General features: G+C 51.2%; 1 protein-coding gene across 2 annotated transcripts in view; it reads left to right on the forward strand.

The window, feature by feature from the left end:
* The window catches only part of LOC127569295 (synaptopodin), a 100,870-nt gene extending 82,157 nt beyond the window's left edge, over positions 1 to 18,713 (forward strand). The window contains exons 3-4 of one of the 2 annotated variants that reach the window (XM_052013801.1): positions 1,466 to 2,757; positions 15,543 to 18,713. In XM_052013801.1, the coding sequence (XP_051869761.1) occupies positions 1,466 to 2,757; positions 15,543 to 16,109 (1,859 nt within the window). In that variant the 3' untranslated portion in view covers positions 16,110 to 18,713. The remainder of the gene's footprint in view (positions 1 to 1,465; positions 2,758 to 15,542) is intronic. The other variant, XM_052013802.1, reaches the window with a different exon arrangement.
* The last annotated feature ends 605 nt before the right edge of the window (positions 18,714 to 19,318 follow it).

Here is a 19,318-nt window from a genome sequence, read left to right on the forward strand (position 1 = left end):
TTCTATGTTTTATGTACTGAGACACCATGGAAAAGCTTTGCTTTGCATGCCATCCATACGGATCATTTCAACACCAGTACATCGAGGTAGTACAAGGGAAAAGTAATAACAGCACACAGAATAAAGTGTTATAGTTGGAGAAAGTGCAGACACACAGTAAGATGTAAGGGCCCTGACGAAGTAGGTTGCGAGGTCAAAGGGCCTGGATAGAGTGGACGTGGAGAGGATGTTTCCATCAGTGGGAGAGTCCAGGATCCAAGGGAACAGCCTCAAAATAAAGGGACGTCCCTTCAGAACTGAGATGAGGAGGAATTTCTTCAGCCAGAGGGCGGTGAATCTGTGGAATTCATTGCCACGGAGGGCTGTGGAGGCCACGTATTTAAGGCAGAAATTGATATGTTCTTGATCGGTGAGGGGGTTAAGGGTTATGAGGAGAAGGTGGGAGAATGAGGTTGGGAATAAAAGAAAAGCAAACATTGAATGATGGTGCAGACTCGATGGGCCAAATGGCCTAATTCTGCCCCTACATCTTATGGTTAAGAGTTCATCTTTATCATACAGGAGGTCTGTTCAAGGGTCTTATAACAGTGGGATAGAGCTGTCCTTGAGCCTGGTGGTACGTGCTTTCAGGCTTTTGTATCTTCTGCCCAATGGGAGAGGGGAGAAGAGAGAATGTCCGGGGTGGGTGGGGTCTTTGATTATGCTGGCCGTTTTACAGAGGCAGTGAGAAGTGTAGACAGAGTCCGTGAAGGGGAGGCTGGTTACCGTGATGCACTGGGCTGTGTCCACAACTTTCTGCAGTTTCTTGTGGTCCTGGGCAGAGCAGTTGCCGTACCAAGCCATGGTGCACCTGGATAGGATGCTTTCTATGGTGCATCAATTAAAAAATTGGTGAGGGACATGCCAAATTTCTTTAGCCTCCTGAGAAAGTAGAGGCGCTGGTGAGCTTTCTTGGCCGTGTTTGGACCCGGACGGGCTGTTGTTGATGTTCACTCCTGGGAACTTGAAGGTCTCAACCCTCTCGACCTCAGCACCGTTGATGTGAACAGGGGCATGCACACCGCCCCCCTTCCTGAAGTCAATGACCAGCTCTTTTGTTTTGCTGACATTGAGGGAAAGGTTGCTGTCATGACACCACGTCACTAAGCTCTCTATCTCCTTCCTGTACTCCAACTCATCGTTATTTGAGATACAGCCTACTACGGTGGTATCATCTGCAAACTTGTAGATAGAGTTAGAGCAGAATCTGGCCATGCAGTCGTGAGTGTACAGGGAGTAGAGGGCTGAGAATGCAGCCTTGTGGGGCATCAGCGTTGAGGATAATCTTGGAGGTATTGCTGCCTATCCTCACTGATTGCGGTCTGTTGGTTGGGAAGTCAAAGATCCGGTTGCCGAGGGAGGTGTTGGGTCCCGGGTTTCGGAGTTTGGTGATGAGTTAACACTGCCCTTCCTTGCTCCTTTGCAGGTCTCCGTCGCAGTAGGAGCTCGAGCGAGCAGGAAGCGAGGGGGGCCCGGCTCCAGAGCCACAAGATTGCGGCCCAGTTGACCACCGGCACCCCACCGGGCCCCAACTCCAAGGGCGTCCTGCTCTTCAACCGGCGCAAGGAGAGAGTCAACGAGCTCGCCCTCAGCGGGCCACTGGATGGAGGCACCGGGGCCCGTGTAGCCGAGGAGGCCGGCGTGCCTTACTTTGAGCAGCAGGCCGGCATGGAGGAGGAGGAGGTGGACGAGGAAGCTGCAGGGACGGAGAACCGCCGGCCCGAAGCTGGGCCTGAGGCCCCGGCACCTGGACTGGGAGGGCCGCCCGCCGAAGCCTACCTGGAGCTGCAGGCCGAGGCCCGGAGGGAGGCCGGGACTTCGGTCCTTGCCCGGCCACCGCTGCCGCCACCACCGCCGCTCTCTAAGACGGGCATCCTGGAGCAGTCGAGGCTGCGGAAGGCGGGCCGCAGGCCCATGTTCACGTTCCACGAGAGGCCGAGGCTGGCACCCAACCCCGAGCTGTTGTCGCTGGTCCACGGCGCTGACGTGCAGCGCAAGGCTGGAGGCGGTGGTGGTGGAGGAGGAGGAGGGGGGGACGAAGGCCTGGCCCTAGGCGCCGAGGCCTGCACGCTGGGCCAAGCCAAGGCCCCGGCCCCGGCTCCGGCTCCAGGCCCGGCTATCAGCGCGGGCGAGGAGAGGCCAGCGCCCGAGTGGGCCTCGTGCCTGAAGCCACCCGAGCTGCGGCCTCCCCACAGGCCCGGCGCCCTGCAAGGCCTGGCCGAGGTCCGGGGCAAAGGGGCCGAGCTCTTCGCCCGGCGTCAGACTCGGATGGAGCGCTACACCCTGGAAGCTCCGGCCCCGCCGCCACGGCCTCCCTCGCCCACCGCCTCGCTGCCGGCCGGCTGGAAGTGCAGCGGCAGCGGTGGCTGGGTGAGGCCTGAGGCCTCGGCCTACAACGGCAAGGCTGCGGCTCTGCCGGGCCGCCGCCAGGTCAGCTCGGCCTCCTTAGTCATCTCGCCGCCGGCCAGGAGCCCACCGCCGCCGTCTGGGCCCTTGGTGGCCAAGCTCAGCTCGCCGCTGCCTCCTCCTGTCGCCGCTAGGCCGCAAGGCCCCAGGCTCAATGGCTTCGCCGCCGGCGAGGGCCGAGGCCCAGACTCCCAGCCGGCGCAGGCCTCTCCCGGACACGCACCCGCGCCGCCAGCCACCCCCAGGCCTGCCGAGGCAACCCAGGCCCCCAGACCGACCTTCTCGGCACGGAGAGCCGGACTTGAGGCCCAGGTGTGGAGGCCCTGTGGCCTTTTTCTGTGAATGGGGACGGGGCGATGACGTCAGTCGTGCACGCGTGCCTGAGGGTTTGGGGGCGCGCAGGCCAGAGGGGCAGGGGCTGGCGTGTGCAGTGCCGGTCCGCGCTCCCGCCCCCCCATTACTTCCCTTCGTGGGCTACTCCCATGTCTCCCCCACACTTTTTTCCACCCAGGCACAGCCCCTCACTCACCCCTCCCCCATTTCTTGCCCCCTCTCGCGCACTTTCTTTCTTTCCTCGCGCCCCCTGCTCATCTCCCCCACCCAAGCGCGCTCTCGCTGCCTCGAGCCCTCTTTTCCCGCACACCGACACTCGCCCTTCCTCTTCTGCTCCCTCACCCCCCCTCCTGCTCCCTCAATCCCCCACCCCCTCCGCCCCACACGTGCACCCGTTGTCTCTCCTTCCGTCTCTTCAACGTGGGCGCGCGCTCCCCCCTCCCTCTCCCACTGTTCGCTCAGCCTCTCCCACACGCATGCCCACTTACACAAACCCTGGGGCAGAGATTTAAAGTAATCGATAACAGCATTGAAGAGGTGCTGAGGCAAATATTTCGCGGACAAAGGCTGTTGTGGGTCCGGAACTCGCTGCGTGTAAAGTTGGGAGAGGCAGAAATCCAAATATTTATTAAGAAAACGTTAATTGTGTAAATGGAAGAACTGGTGTTACAGGGTGGAATTAGGTGGTTCATTTCCGCCCAGTTCAGACAAGATGGGCCAAGTGGCCTCAATCCCCAATCAGCAGCCAAGGATTAACAGACAAGACGCTGGAGGAACTCAGCGAGTCGGGCGGCATCTGTGGAGGGAAATGGGCAGTCGACTGATGCCTGACCCACTGAGTTCCTCTTGTGTGTTGCTCCAGCTTCTAGCACTTGCAGTCTCTTGTGTCTCCGGTGGCAAAGGGTTAATTAACTTTCATTCATTGACTTGCTCCTGGTTTGCGCTGGCAAAAAATATATACTTTTTGGGCCTTGCAGGAACCTCTCCTCTCCAGCCTGTCTTCTTCCACCCCACTCCCTCCCCTCCACCAATCTCCAGCCTCCCCGCCCCAGAAATTTCCCCTCTACCACATAGCTACCACTTACCATTCCCCACTCCATGTGATCTATTCCTACTTCGGTTGGGAATTAATCCCTCCACCTGGATCCCCCCCACTGTTGAGTCACCCCACCAGCCAGTCTGTGGGACCTTGAACCACATCAGGGCCCCTTAAAGGGAGGGGGCAGAGTCCCTCCTGCCCCACTCTGCTATTGATCTGAGTGTTGGCGTTGTTCTTCACCCCCACGTTGAGTAGGGGTGGTGCAAGGGTGGGATCTAAATTGAGCTTCTGGGGTTGGGGAATGGAGGGGAGTTGGGGGGTTGGCGGTTTCGTCCCATTCCTGGCCTCCAGTCGTTATGGAAAGCACGGGTTTCCAGTGAGCGGCTACTGCAGGTGATGCACGCTGTGGTCAAGTAGTTCCCTCAACACTCAGTGCGGGCGGAGGTCCCAGCCGACTCTCTCGCAACGCACCCTGTGTCTGTCCTGCTCCGACTGAGATGGGGAAGGAAGGTGTGCAGGAGTCAGAGAGTCACACAGCATGGAAATAGTGCTGTGTGCCATGGACCAACTGGTCCGTGCCAACCCAAGATGCCCATCTAAGCTAGTCCTGTTTGCCTGCATTTGGCCCCTATCCCTCTAAACCTTTCCTATCCATGTACCTGTCCAAATGTCTTTTAATCATTGTTAATGTACCTGCCTCAACCACTTCCTCTGGCAGCTCGTTCCATATACTCACCACCCTCTGCATAAAGAAGTTGCCCCTCAGGTCCCTATTAAATCCTCCCCCTCTCATCTTAAACCTATACCCTCTAGAAACATGGAAACCCTACAGCACAATACAGGCCCTTCGGCCCACAAAGCTGTGCCGAACATGTCCCTACCTTAGAAATTACTAGGCTTACCCACAGCCCTCTATTTTTCTAAGCGCCATGTACCTATCCAAAACTCTCTTAAAAGACCATATCGTATCCGCCTCCACCACCGTTGCCGGCAGCCCATTCCACACACTCACCACTCTCTGAGTAAAAAAACTTACCCCTGACGTCTCCTCTGTACCTACTCCCCAGCACCTTAAACCTGTGTTCTCTTGTGGCAACCATTTCAGCCCTGGGGAAAAGCCTCTGACTATCCACACGATCAATGCCTCTCATCATCTTATACACCTCTAGTTTTTGATTCTTTTTCCCTGGGAAAAAGACTGTGTGCATTCATCTTGTGTATCCCCCTCGTGATATTATACACTTCTACAAGGTCACCCTTCGGTCTGCTACACTCCAGGGAGTAAAGTCCCAACCTGCTCAACCTCTCCCTATAACTCAGTCCCTCGAGTCCTGGCAACATCCTCGTAAATCTTTTCTACACTCTTTCCAGCTTAAAGGCATCTTTTCTGTAGCAAGGTGACCAAAACTGAACACAATACTCCACTGAGGGGACGGGTTTCATGTTTGAGCCAGTCAGAGAGGGCTTTGGGGTAAGGGCTTTGGAAGAGAGCTGTTGGGATGGGTAGAGTAGAAGTCTGTGAATGATCAGAATGAAAGTCTGTGAAAGGTTTGGTCTCCAGCTGTTCAGGACCTGAGCCCCAAGCCTCACCACTGGAACATGTAGTAGTGTCTTCCAATGTCTCCAGTCATTGGTGACCCAGACAAATGAATCTCTGCTTGACTGACCGACTATTCTGGGCAATTCACTGCACTAAAAATCCTTGTTCTTGCTTTTTTACTCTACTCTACTGTAATTTATTGAACATTTTGCAATGAATTGTGATTTCCTTCCTCTGGATTTCTCCTGTAATCTAAAATATTCTACTGTACCTCATTTGGATTGTATTCTGCACTTTAATAAAGCTATTTCTTTCAATTTCTCTCTCTCTCTCTCTTTCTCTCCCTCTCTCCTTCTCCTTTCCGTGAGTTATCCACGCTCCTCCTGAAAAGAACTTATTTTGGTTGATGCTCAAGGGGATTATATGTAAAACCAGACTTTGTACCTAAAACCAGAGGTGTGGTCTCAGGAAAAAGGCTTGGCCATTTTGGACTGAGATAAGGTGGGATTGAGGGTTGTGAACCTCTGTCCTCTCTCCCAGAGAGCTGTGGGTGCTCAGTCACTATTAAACCCATTAAGGGCTGAGATTGACAGATCCTGAGGATATTGGGATCAGCCAGGAAGGTAGAGCTGGGTAGTAGACTCGTGCACCTATTTACAAACATTAAGAGCTGAAGTTGGTTGTTGGTATTGGTTTATTATTGTCACTTGTACCGAGGTACAGTGAAAAACTTGTCTTGCATACCGATCGTACAGGTCAATTCATTACACAGTGCAGTTACATTGAGTTAGTACAGAGCGCATTGATGTAGTACAGGTAAAAACAATAACAGTACAGAACAAAGTGTCACAGCTACAGAGAAAGTGCAGTGCAATAAGCTGCAAGGTCACAACAAGGTAGATTGTGAGGTCAGAGTCCATCTCATCGTATAAGGGAACCATTCAATAGTCTTATCACAGTGGGGTAGAGGCTGTCTTTAAGCCTGGTGGTACGTGCCCTCAGGCTCCTGTATCTTCTACCTGATGGAAGAGGAGAGAAGAGAGAATGACCCGGGTGGGTGGGGTCTTTGATTATGCTGGCTGCTTCACCAAGACAACGAGGTAAAAACAGAGTCCAAGGAGGGGAGGCTGGTGTCCGTGATGTGCTGGGCTGTGTCCACAACTCTCTGCAGTTTCTTGTGGTCCTGGGCAGGGCAGTTGAGGGACCCTCAAGCCTTCCTGTCTACCCCACCCTTTCACGTATTTTCTTCGCTGCCTCTCTCTTAAAAATATTCAGCGTCTGGCTTCACTGTCCTCTGAGGTCGAAAGACTCACAGCTCTCCAAGAGAAATTCATCTTTGCTGGGTTTTTTTTTTAAACCATCACCCTCGGCTCTAGACTTTCCCTCAAGAGGAAACATCCTGTCCACACCCACCCTGTCAAGACCCTTTCAAAATCTTATGTGTTTCAGTCAAGTCCTGTCTTCTGAACCCCAGCAGATACAAGCCCAGCCTGTCCAAGCTTTCCTCATGAAGTTATCTGTCTGGTGCAGGTACCAGAGCAGTAAATCATCCGATGCATCAACACCCTTCCTTAGCTAAGTAGACCGTTACTGTCCACAGTACTCCAGATGGTCTCACTCATATCTTGTATAACCAAAGCACATCCTCCCTCCCTTTGTATTCAATGACCCTCACAATAAATAAAGACATTCTGTTATCTTTTCCAAATTACCTGATGTACCCGCATACTAGCCTTTTGTGAGTCATGTACCAGAACTCACAGATCCCTCTGTATCTCTGAGCTCTGCACCCTCACTATGCAGATAATATGTATTATGTTCATTAGTGGTATTTTGGGGAAACTTAGGCTGCAACTGTCACTACACTACCAAGGACTTAAAGAGTCATAGAGTTATACAGCATGGAAACAGGCCCTTCGGCCCAACGTCCATCCTGACCAAGGTATCTTCCTGTGCTAGTCCCATTTACCTGTGTTTTGACCATATCCCTCTAAACCTTTCCTATCCAAGGAACTGTCTAAATGTCTAAAATGTTGTTATTGTACCTGCCTCTACCACTTCCTCTGGCAGCTCGTTCAACACACCCACCACCCTCTGTGTAAAAAGAGCTGCCCCTCAGATTTCGTTTAAATCTTTTCCCTCTCACCTTCAACCTGTGCCTTCTGGTTTTAGACTCCCCTACCCTGGGAAGAACACTGTGACCATCCACCTTATCTACACCTCTCATGATTTTATAAACCTCTATGTGGTCACCCCTCAGCCTCCTCCGCTCCAGGTAAAACAGTCCCAGCCCGTCCAGTCTCTCCTTATAACTCAAGCTCTCCAGTCCCGGTAACATCCCCGTGAATCTTTTCTTCACCCTTTTCAGCTTAATGACATCCTTCCGAGAACCTGGGTGACCAGAACTGCGCACAGTGTGGTCTCACCAACATCTTGTACATGAAGTCCCAACTGCTGTTCTCAATATTCTGATTAAGGCGATCGTGCCAAATGCCTCCTTCACCACCCTGTCTACCTGTGTCAAGACCTTGGAGTGGACGTAGAGGAGATTTACTTAGAATGGTCCTCGGGATGAGCAACATGTAGAGACACTGGAGATACTGGTGCTGAGAGCTGTGGTGAAGCAGAGATTTAATAGGGAAGTTCAACATCCGGACGAGTTTGGTTGGAAAAGCTATTTGCGTTGGGCAGAGCGCTGGTAACCAGAGTGAAGGTGAAAGAGCCAGAGTGGAGCGAGGGATGTTGCTACACAATGAGTTGCTGTGAGTGGGTGTGTTAGCTGAAGGGGCCATAGGAGGAGATTTAACAGGAGCCTTCCAGAGGGGACTAGAGAAGTAGCTGAATGAGGAAACCTCCTCGCTGCCTTGGTAAAGCAGCCAACGTAATCAAAGACCCCACCCACCCACAGACGTTCTCTCTTCTCCCCCCTCCCATCGGGCAGAAGATACAAAAACATGAAAGCACGTACCTCCAGGCTCAAGGACAGCTTCTATCCCACTGCTATAAGACTATTGAATGGTCCCCTAGGACAATAAGATGGACTCGACCTCACAATCTACCTCGTCGTGACCCTTGCACCTTATTGTCTGCCTGCACTGCACTTTCTCTGTAGCTGTAGCACTTTATTCTGCATTCTGTTATCGTTTTACCCTGTACTACCTCAATGCACTGTGTAATGAACTGATTTGTATGGACGGCATGCAAGACAAGTTTTTCACTGTACCTCAGTACAAGTGACAATAATATTCCAATTCCAAATGCTTGAAGATGGTGGGGAAAGATCAGGAGGGTGGGGGTTAATGGGGGAAATCTTCCAGTGAGCTAGCACAGGCCCCAGTGGGCTTCTTTAACACATTTTATACTGGGCTCTGAACTCCTGACTTTAGTCAAGATATTGTTCAGGTGGTAATTGGTTTATTATTGTCGCGTGTACTAAGATACAGTGAAAAGCTTTTGTCTGCGTGCCATCCAGACAGATCATTCCATACATCTGTACATCAAGTTAGTACAAAGGAAAACAGAATATAGTTTTACAGTTACAGAGAGAGTGTTACACTTACAAATAAAGTGCAAGGGATGCGACAAGGTAGATTAGGAGATCAAGAGTTCATCCTTATAAGAGCCAAGTACAAAGGAAAGATGGGAGACCAGTTGTCCAATTCTGGCTGGAGAGATAGAGTTCCCTGGAAAAAAGACTGTGCGCGTTCACCCTATCTATGGCCCTCATGATTTTATACACCTTTATACGGTCACCCCGCATTCTCCTGCACTCTAATGAATAAAGTCGCACCCTGCTAAACCTCCCTCCGTAACTCAGTCCCTCGAGTCCTGCCAACAACCTCGTAAATCTCCTCTGCGCTCTTTCCAGCTTAATGGCATCTTTCCTATAGCAGGGTGACCAAAGCTGGACACAGTATTCCAAATGTGGCCTCACCAATGTCTTGTACATTGACATATCGACATTAGTGTGCCTGTCCTCCCAGTTGACTTGGAGGGTTGTAGCGATTGCATTGGTGATAATTCTTAAGTGTTTTGAGGTGTCTGTTATAAGTTCTCCAGGAGGACAGCGTTTCACAGGGTGCACAGTGGCACGGCGGGTAGAGCTGCTGCCTCACAGCTCCAGAGACCCGGGTTCGATCCCGACCTCTGGTGGAGTTTGCACGTTCTCGCTCTGACCACGTGGGTTTCCCCCAGGTGCTCCCGGTTTTCTCCCACATCCTGAGGACATGCGGGTCGGTGGGTTAGTCGCCAGCGCTAAGTTACCCCGTGGACTTGGTCCACGGAAACATCTGTGTCAGTCAATGACTCTATAACCTAGCACTTGGCCCCTTGCCTTTGGTAATAGTCACCCTGAATACTGAGTCCGTGCCAGACACCAACCACCCATTTACACTAATACCATGCACGTCCCTCTCCAAGTGTCTTTTAAACATGGTAATTGTACCTGCCGCTACCACTTCTGGCAACTCGTTCCATGTACCCGTCACCCTCTGTGTGAAAAGGTTGCCCCTCAGGTCCCCTTTAAACCTTTCCCCTTAAACCAGTGCCCTCTAGTTTTAAACTCGCCTACCCTGGGGAAAAGGCTGTGACCATCCACCTTATCTCTGCCCCTTATGATTTTAGAAACCTCTATAAGGTCACCCCTCAGCCTCCTTTGCTCCAGGGAAAATAGTCCCAACCTATCCAGTATCTCCTTAGAACTCAGTCCTAGTAACATCCTTATGAATGTTTCCTGCACCTTATCCAGCACAGAAACAGGCCCTTCGGCCCACTGAGTCCATGTTGACCGACCACCCAATTGCACCACTAATTTCATTTCATTCTCCCCACACTCTCTATCAACTCCCCCCAGATTCCACCCCTCACCCACACACTAGGAACGATTTACAGCGGCCAATTAATCTACCGACTTGCACATTGGGATGTGGGAGGAAACCGGAGCACCCGGGGGGAAACCCGCGCGGTCACAGGGAGAACGTGCAAACTCCACACAGACAGCGCCGGAGGTCGGGATCGAACCCGGGTCTCTGGAGCTGTGAGGCAACGTCTCTACCCACTGCGCCACTCTGCCTGCCATCGATGCCGATGACTGATTGAGGTTTAAGCGTCGGAGAAAACAACCCAGCAAAACTTGGGTTGTTCTCTCTGGAGCGTCGGAGGCTGAGGGGAGACCTGATAGAAGTTTATAAGGTTGAGAAGCAGAGATAGGGTGGACAGCCGGTATCTTTTTAGGGTTAAAATGTCTAATACCAGAGGGGATGCATTTAAGGTGAGGGGGGTAAGTTCAAAGGAGGTGTGCGGGGCAAGTTTTTTTACACAGAGAGTGGTGGGTGCCTGGAACGGGCTGCCGGAGTGGGGCTGGAAGTAGATACGATAGAGGTGTTTAAGAGGCTTTGAGATAGATGCATAAACATGCAGGGAATGGAGGGATATAGGTCATTGAGTAGGTAGAAGGGATTAGTTTAGTCAGAGACTTTTTCCCAGGGTGACAATGGCTAACATGAGGGGACATGATTTTAAGGTGATTGGAGGAAGGTATAAGGGGGATGTCAGGAGTAAGTATTTTACACAGAGGGTGGTGGGTGTGTGGAACACACAACCTGCAGAGGTTGTGGGGGCAGATACATTGGGGACATTTAAGGGACTCTTAGGTAGACACATGAATGATAGAAAAATAGGGGGCTACGTGGGAGGGAAGGGTTAGCTAGATCTTAGAGCAGGATAAGATGTTGGCACGACATTGTGGGCCGAAGGGCCTGTACTGTGCTGTAGTGTTCGATGTTCTATGTTGTTTAGTTGGGCATTTGATTACTAATTTAGTTTGGCACAACATCGTAGGCCAAACGGCCTGTTCCTATGCTGTACTGTTCTGTGTTTGCTGATGATTCAAAAATTAGTTGTGTGGTTGACAGGGGGGGAAGCTTTAGACTGCAGGATGATATCGATGGTCTGGGCATTTGGGCAGGCAAGTGGCAAATGGAGTTTAATTCAGATGGTTGAGGGGTGATGCATTTGGGAGTGGAACAGGCAAGGGGAGGTACAATAAATGGGAGGGTGTTGGGTGGTGTGGAGGAGCAGATGGACCTTGGGGTGTACGTCCACAGATCCTTAAAGGGAGCAGGACAAGTCACAATCAGATTTATTATCACTGACTTATATGACGTGAAATTTGTTGTTTTGCGGCAGCAGTGCAGCGCAAAGATATAAAAATTACAATAAATGATAAAATAAATAGTGCAAAAAGAGAATAACAAGGTAATGTTCATGGACTATTCAGAGATCTGATGGCGGAGGGGAAGAAGCTGTTCCTGAATCGTTGAGTGTGGGTCTCCAGGCTCCTGTACCTCCTCCCCCATGGTAGTAACGAGAAGAGGGTCAATGAGGTGGTTGAAAAGACATACAGGGTGAGGGTCAGAATATAAGAGCAGGAGGGTTACCGGAGTTAGACCTCAGCTTAAGCGCAGCGTACGGTTCTGGTCACGGCGTTAGAGGAGAGGTGTGGTTGCAGTGGAGAGGCTGCAGAGGAGATTAACAAGGGTATTGTCAGGACTGGAAAATTGTCGCAAAGAGGAAAGATTGGAGAGGCTGGGGTTGTTTGGAACAGAGAGGGCTGAGGGATGACGATGGAGGTGTGTAAAATCATGAGGGGCACAGGTAGAGTAAATGGGCAGAAGTGGGCAGAGAAATGGCAGATGGAGTTTAATCCGAGCAAGTGTGAGGTGTTGCACTTTGGGAGGTCAAATGTAAGGGGACAGTAGACAGTGAATAGCAGAACCCTCAACAGTGTTGATGTACAGAGGGATCTTGGGGTGTAAGTCCATACCTCCCTGAAAGTGACAACACAAGTAGATAGTGTGTACGGCGTGCTTGCCTCCATTAGTCGGGCATGAGTCAGGAAGTCACGTTGCAGCTGTATAAAACTTTGGTTAGACCGCACATGGAGTATTGTGTGCAGTTCTGGTCGCCCCGTTACAGGAAGGATGTGGGTGGAGGCTTTGGAGAGGGTGCAGAAGAGGTTCACCAGGATGCTGCCTGGATTAGAGGGCATAAGCTATAAGGAGAGCCTGGACAACCTTGGGCTGTTTTCTCTGGAGCGGCAGAGGCTGAGGGGAGACCTCAAAGAAGTTCATAAAATTATGATAGACAGAAGATTTTCTCCAGCTTGATCTTCAAACTATCTTTTCCTCTACAAATACAGCAGCCAATTTGCAAAGCCCCAACACCAGCAACTGCAGTGAATAACCTGTTTTGTGTTTGAGGCCCAGACATGAGGGAGATATTCTCTGCTCTCCTAGAGAGAGTCGTGGAATTATTTCCCTGCAAGTGGATGAGGCGATATCGCCTCTGGTGTGCATCGTAACTGAACAATGAACCTCGGTGCAGTCAGCCCGGATGGCAGTCTGAGAATCACTGGCAAAAGAGCAGCTGCCTGCTCACTACACCACCAATGCTATCCTCTGCAGATGCACACTGGGCAAAGTCCCCATTCCAGTTCTGACCTGCATGTCACACCAGGAGTTACTGTACACAGACCTATCACTCTGGGAGCCATAGAGCTGTACAGCACAGAAACAGACCCTTCGGCCCAACTCATCCATACCAACCAAGTTGCCTACCTAAGCTAGTCCCATTTGTTGGCATTTGGCCCGTATCCTTCTAGACCTTTCCATGTACCAATCCAAATATCTTTTAAACATTGTAATTGTACTCACCTCCACCAATTCCTCTGGCAGCTCGTTCTATATACCCCCCGCCCTCTGTGTGGAAAAACTTGCCCCTCGTGTCCCCTTTAAATCTTTCCCCTCTCACCTCAAACCTATGTCCTCTAGTTTTAGACTCCCCTAGACTGGGAAAAATACTGTGACCATCTACCCTATCTCTGCCCCTCATGATTTTATCAACCTCTATAAGGTCACCCCTCAGCCTCCTTCGCTCCAGGGAAAACAGCCCCAGCCTATCCAGTCTCTCCTTATAACTCAAGCTGTCTGGTCCCAGCAACATCCTTGTGAATATTTTCTGCACCCTTAATGATAGCCTTCCTATACCCGAGTGACCTGAACTGTACACAGTACTCCGTGTGGTCTCACCAACATCTTGCACAGCTGTAATGTGATGTCCCAACTCTTGTAATCGTGTTACTATGGCCTCAGTATCACACCCAGAGTCACTGAGAATGGTTCTGGTCTGAGTATCACACACCCAGAGTCACTGAGAATGGTTCTGGTCTCAGTATCACACACCCAGAGTTACTGAGAACGGTTCTGGTCTCAGTATCACGCCCAGAGTCACTGAGAATGGTTCTGGTCTCAGTATCACACACCCAGAGTCACTGAGAACGGTTCTGGTCTCAGTATCACACCCAGAGTCACTGAGAACGGTTCTGGTCTCAGTATCACACACCCAGAGTTACTGAGAATGGTTCTGGTCTGAGTATCACACACCCAGAGTCACTGAGAACAGTTCTGGTCTCAGTATCATACACCCAGAGTCACTGAGAACGGTTCTGGTCTCAGTAACACACCCAGAGTCACTGAGAACGGTTCTGGTCTCAGTATCACACACCCAGAGTCACTGAGAATGATTCTGGTCTCAGTATCACACCCAGAGTCACTGAGAACGGTTCTGGTCTCAGTATCACACACCCAGAGTCACTGAGAATGGTTCTGGTCTCAGTATCACACCCAGAGTCACTGAGAATGGTTCTGGTCTCAGTATCACACACCCAGAGTCACTGAGAATGGTTCTGGTCTCAGTATCACAGACCCAGAGTCACTGAGAACAGTTCTGGTCTCAGTACCACATCGAGTCACTGTGCACAGGGAGAGGGGAGCAGAAGGAGTTGGCAGTGAGAGGCGGGAGGAGGCTGATGAGGAACAGAAACACAAGCCCAGAAAAGAAGGGCTGAATGGCCTGATTTGTGCCGTAAATTCAATCCATGTAAAAAAAATCCCTGACTTCTTACTCTGGGACTGTTGGTGCTGCATTGCTGTAGCCTCCAGTTGTCTTGGCTTTCAACGCCTTCCTGTGACGTTGCTGACACGTTCCAGCTAACCCCTTGATCATGCGCACAGAGAACGAGGCTGGACGGAGTCCGTTCCCAAGTCATAGGCAGGCCCGACTCCTGGTGTGATACGGAGTCCAGCGCTGCCATTCTGTCAGCAAGGGGAATCAACCTGAAACCCTCTCATAAGAGATTACAAACCCCACCATTGAGTAGTGGCGCCCCCCTCCCAACATCTTGCCCAATATTTATCCCTCAAACACACTCTGAACTGCCTGTGGGATCTTCCTGTACATAATTGCCTGCTGCATTTTTCACAGGGGCTTCTTGGCTGTAAAGAGTTTTGGTAAATTGGTTTATTATTGTTACATGTACTGAGGTACAGTGAAAAATTTGTCTTACAAACCATTCATACAGATCAGTTCATCAGATAAGATCTCTTTATTAGTCACATGTACATCGAAACACACAGTGAAATGCATCTTTTGTGTAGAGTGTTCTGGGGGCAGCCCGCAAGTGTCACCACGCTTCCGGCGCCAACATAGCACGCCCACAACTTCCTAACCCGTACGTCTTTGGAATGTGGGAGGAAACCCGAGCACCCGGAGGAAACCCACGCAGAAACGGGGAGAACATACAAGCTCCTTACAGACAGTGGCCGGAATTGAATCCGTGTCTCTGGCGCTGTAAAGCGTTACGCTAACTACTACACTACTGTGCCTGACCTTAACATCACATCAGTGGCATTGAGGTAGTACAGGGTAAAACAATAACAGAATGCAGAATGAAGTGTTGCAGCTACAGAGAAAGTGCAGTGCAGGCAGACAATAAGGTGCAAGGTCACGATGAGGTAGATTGTGAGGTCAAGAGTCCATCTTATCGTACTAGGGGACCGTTCAATAGTCTTATAACAGTGGGAGAGAAGCTGTCCTTGAGCCTGGTGCTACGTGCTTTCAGGCTTTTGTATCTCCTGGGAGGAGGGAGAAGAGAGAATGTCCGGGGTGGGTGGGGTCTTTGATTATGTTGGCTGCTTTGCCGAGGCAGCAGGAAGTGCATGGAGGGGAGGCTGGTTTCTGTGATGTGCTGAGCTGTGATGTCCAGAGAGGGATGTGAGGTCTTTGCTCTGCTTGGGCGAGGTATTTCGGGGGATTGGGAAATCTAATTGTTTTCTTTTCTTCTCCCAGCAGGGATGGACATCTCCGGTGACTCCGCCTTGGAAGACTGCCATCGACCGGAGAATGAGCATCCCCAGGACCTACTTGGACACCATCCCGTCGGACCCAGCGAGCGACGCTGCTCCGCACAGTCCCCGAACTCCCCCCTGCCCCCTGAGTCCATCGGCTGGAGTACTGTCACCCAACAGCTGGACGCCGCCCAGGGAGCCAAAGTCCGTCCCGGCCGGGAAGCCGGGTTCGGAGGTCGCGGAGAGCCGGCGACTGAAGGACCTCCTGGCCAAGAACGTGGTCATCGCCGCCCGACGCAAGAAGCTGTCCAGCCCCACCGGCTCCCCCAGCAGCCCAGGAGAGCCCCCGTTCCCCCTCAGTCCCCGCAGCGACTGCCTCTCCCCCCTGTCACCCCACACCCCCTCTCCGGCTGTCTACGTCCGCTCCCCGCTCAGAATGTACCGCCGGTCGCTGACCGACTCCGAGTTCTCGCTGGGGTCTGACGATTCCGGAGCCCGGTCCCCCAGCTACCACAACTTCTGCCCCAGGGGATGGACTGGGAGCAGAGCGAAGCAGAGCGAGCAGTGATTAACAAAGCCCTTCGTGCCCCCCAGTCGGGAAACACAGCAGGAGTGGGGTCAGGGCTGCAAAGAGACTGGGATCTGACATCGAACCAGACAATGCTTGGAGATACTCGGCAGGTCAGGCAGCATCTGTGGAGGGAGAAACAGAAGCAATCAAACTTGGAAATCGAATGTGTTTGAAGGGGCAGGGAACATCTGAATGGTAGAAGTTGAGGTGGTGCCTGCTGAGAGAGGGTGCTGAAGGCTTGGTAATCGCAGCTGAGCTGTCTGAAAAAAGGTGTGAATAGAAGAAGACAAAAACAGCAAAGGAACCATGAGATACACACTGGGGGTTGCAGGAAACACTCAGCAGGTCAGGCAGTGTCTGTGGAGAGGGAAACGAGAGAGGGACGTTTCAGGTTGATGAGCTTCTATCAGGATCCAGCTATGATGAGGCTCAGTTCTCAACCATTGCTGACTGCCAACTTGTTCCGAGCTGAAGGAGAAAGGCTCATTGGTGGCATCTCCACACCGTCAATTGGCACTCCATCCACCACGGTGAATGTTCACTGCCTCTGCCATTGTCTACTGGACGCACTGCAGTCGCTTGGCAGGCCCCGCCAACAACACCTCCCAAACCCACCACCTCCCCCGCCAAAGACAAGAACACCACCACCCGCAGGTTCCCCTCCCAGTCCCACACCATCCTGGCTTGGAAATATGAAACTGTTCCTTCATCGTGACTGCGTCTAAGTCCTGGAACTCCCTCCCCCAACAGCACCGCGGGAGCATCTTCCCCAGAAGGACTGCAGCCATTCAAGAAGATGTCTCACCCCCACCGTCTCATTGAGGATGGACAATACCCGGGTACAATGGACACAACATACCCTGGACCGAAGATCACAGCTCCATTTGACTTCGGACTCCAATCACTCGGGGCTTTAATTCGGGAGAAAAGTTCTAGTTAAGGTTTTCATTCCTGTATCTCTGGTAGGCTGTTGTCAATTCATCACATGACCACCCCCCTCCCTTCCTATCCTATCATCACTCCCCTCGCCTGCTATTGGCCCCTGTTCTGCATCCCAGCAGCCAATCAGATAGCAAATTGACCCATTGTTGCCTGATTGGATTGCGAATGAACCCATCCCATCTCCAATATTTCCTTGATCACGTAATGGGGGAAAAGATACTCACGATTTTGCTCAAGTCCATCGAACCTTTGCTTCCAGCTTTCAGGAACTCAGTTCCCAATTCCTGGAAGCTCCTTGACATTATTGGTGGGATGTAATGTCTACAAGTTCCTGCTTTAAGTTTCTCTCCTAGCCAGCCTCTGCCAAGGCCCAACATCACTCCTCTGCTACAGGGTAATGGGTCATCTTTGGCAGCCGGTCTCCCCTGCGGCCAGACAAGTAGAAATCCAAGATTAACCTCCGCTGGAATACAAAGACCAGTTCCAAGGAACCAGGATTCCTAAGTTTCTGGAGACACGAGAGACTGCAGATGCTGGAATCTGGAGCAACAGACAATCTGCTGGAGGAACTCAGTGGGTCGAGCAGCATCTGTGGGAGGGAAAGGAAATGTCGACGTTTTGGGCCGAAACATCGACAATTCCTACCCTTTCACAGATGCTGCTCGACCCACTGAGTTCCTCCAGCAGATTGTTCGTTGTTCCCAAGTTTCTGGGTAGATCCATGGCTGTGTTAGGTTTCCGATGTGTCTGGGAATGTGCTCCCCTCAACTGACCATGCAAGGGTTGCCATGGAACAAGTCCTTTTTCACAATGGAGATGGTAGTGTGGTGATACTTCCCAACTCAGTTCCAACGCTCCAACGTAAACTGTAAATATGGTGTGAGGTGCTCAAGGGTTTAGAGTCTGAGAGGGCCTCCCATTACTTTTGGTTAGTGCTTCTACCTCACAACACCAGTGACCTGGGTTCAATACTGACCTCCGGTGCTATCTGTGTGTGTGTGTGTGTGTGTGTGTGTGGAGTTTGCACGTTCTCCTTGTGACCGTGTAGGTTTCCCCTGGGCGCTCCAGTTTCTTCCCACATCCCAAAGACTTGGGGGTACACCACATTTTAGGTAAGTAGCAAAAGAATCAAAGGGGAATTGATGGCACGTGAGGGGGAATGGGTTACGGGACTACAAGGGAACGGAAGGAGAAATGGATTGTTGGGTGATGGCATGGGCTGAATGGCCTGTAAGTAAGATCATGACCAGAAGTGTCTGAACCGATGTTATGGTTGGCCTTTTTCTCTGACTTGATTGACTCTGCTTTGGGATTGCCAGTTACTGAATGCAATCTAATTTCACTTGCCTGAAGATGCATTCAACAAAACAGTGTGTAGAGCCGGGAAGGAAAGATGCAAGAGTTTGTTCCTCCTCACAAGCACTCCAGTCTCAAACGTAGCCATTCTGAAACAGACATGTTTTAATTCATCGCAACACGATGTACACTTTTAATTCTGCTTTCACCGGTTGAATGACGACAAAACAAATACATAATCTGCATCAAACCATTCCTCTCTATGCATCTTGCTGTCTAGCAGTTTTTGAATTATAAAAGATTGCAAACTTTTTTATAATAATATGTAAATCAAATGCTCCGGTATATATATAAACATATGGATGTGAAATGGTTCAATGTGGTCTATATTTCTTTCTGTGATAAGTTTCTAAGTAATTCTCAATTACTCACCAATTGTCACTGATGGGGACGCGTCAGAGCTCCAGAGACCCGGGTTCAATCCTGACCTCCGCCGCTGTCTGTGTGGAGTTTGCACGTTGTCCACGTGTCTGCGTGGGTTTCCCCACGGGTGCTCCGGTTTCCTCCCACATCCCAAAGGCGTGCGGGTCGGTCGTTGTACGTTGCCTGCAGTGTGTGGGTGAGTGGGAGAATCTGGGGGCAGTGGATGGGAATGTGGGGAGAGTGAAATGGGATGAGTTGACGGCGGGGGGGGGGGGGGGGAGAGAATAGGATACAATGAGGATTGCTTGAGAGCCAACATAGAATTGATAGGCTGAATGGCCTTCTACGTCTAATATAAATATGAAAAGTAATGTCACGGAAGAGATGAAAAGTCCTTCAAAGCTCTTCCACCATTCCGAACTCCGCACAACTGCCTTGTTCACATTCCTGGCTACAAGAGCAGGTCAGAGGCTGGGAATCCTGTGGTAGTAACTCACCTCCGATCTCCCCATTGCCTGTCCACCATCTACAAGGCTCAGGTCAGG

The sequence above is a fragment of the Pristis pectinata genome, chromosome 4, assembly GCF_009764475.1.
Source record: "Pristis pectinata isolate sPriPec2 chromosome 4, sPriPec2.1.pri, whole genome shotgun sequence".
NCBI lineage: Eukaryota > Metazoa > Chordata > Chondrichthyes > Rhinopristiformes > Pristidae > Pristis > Pristis pectinata.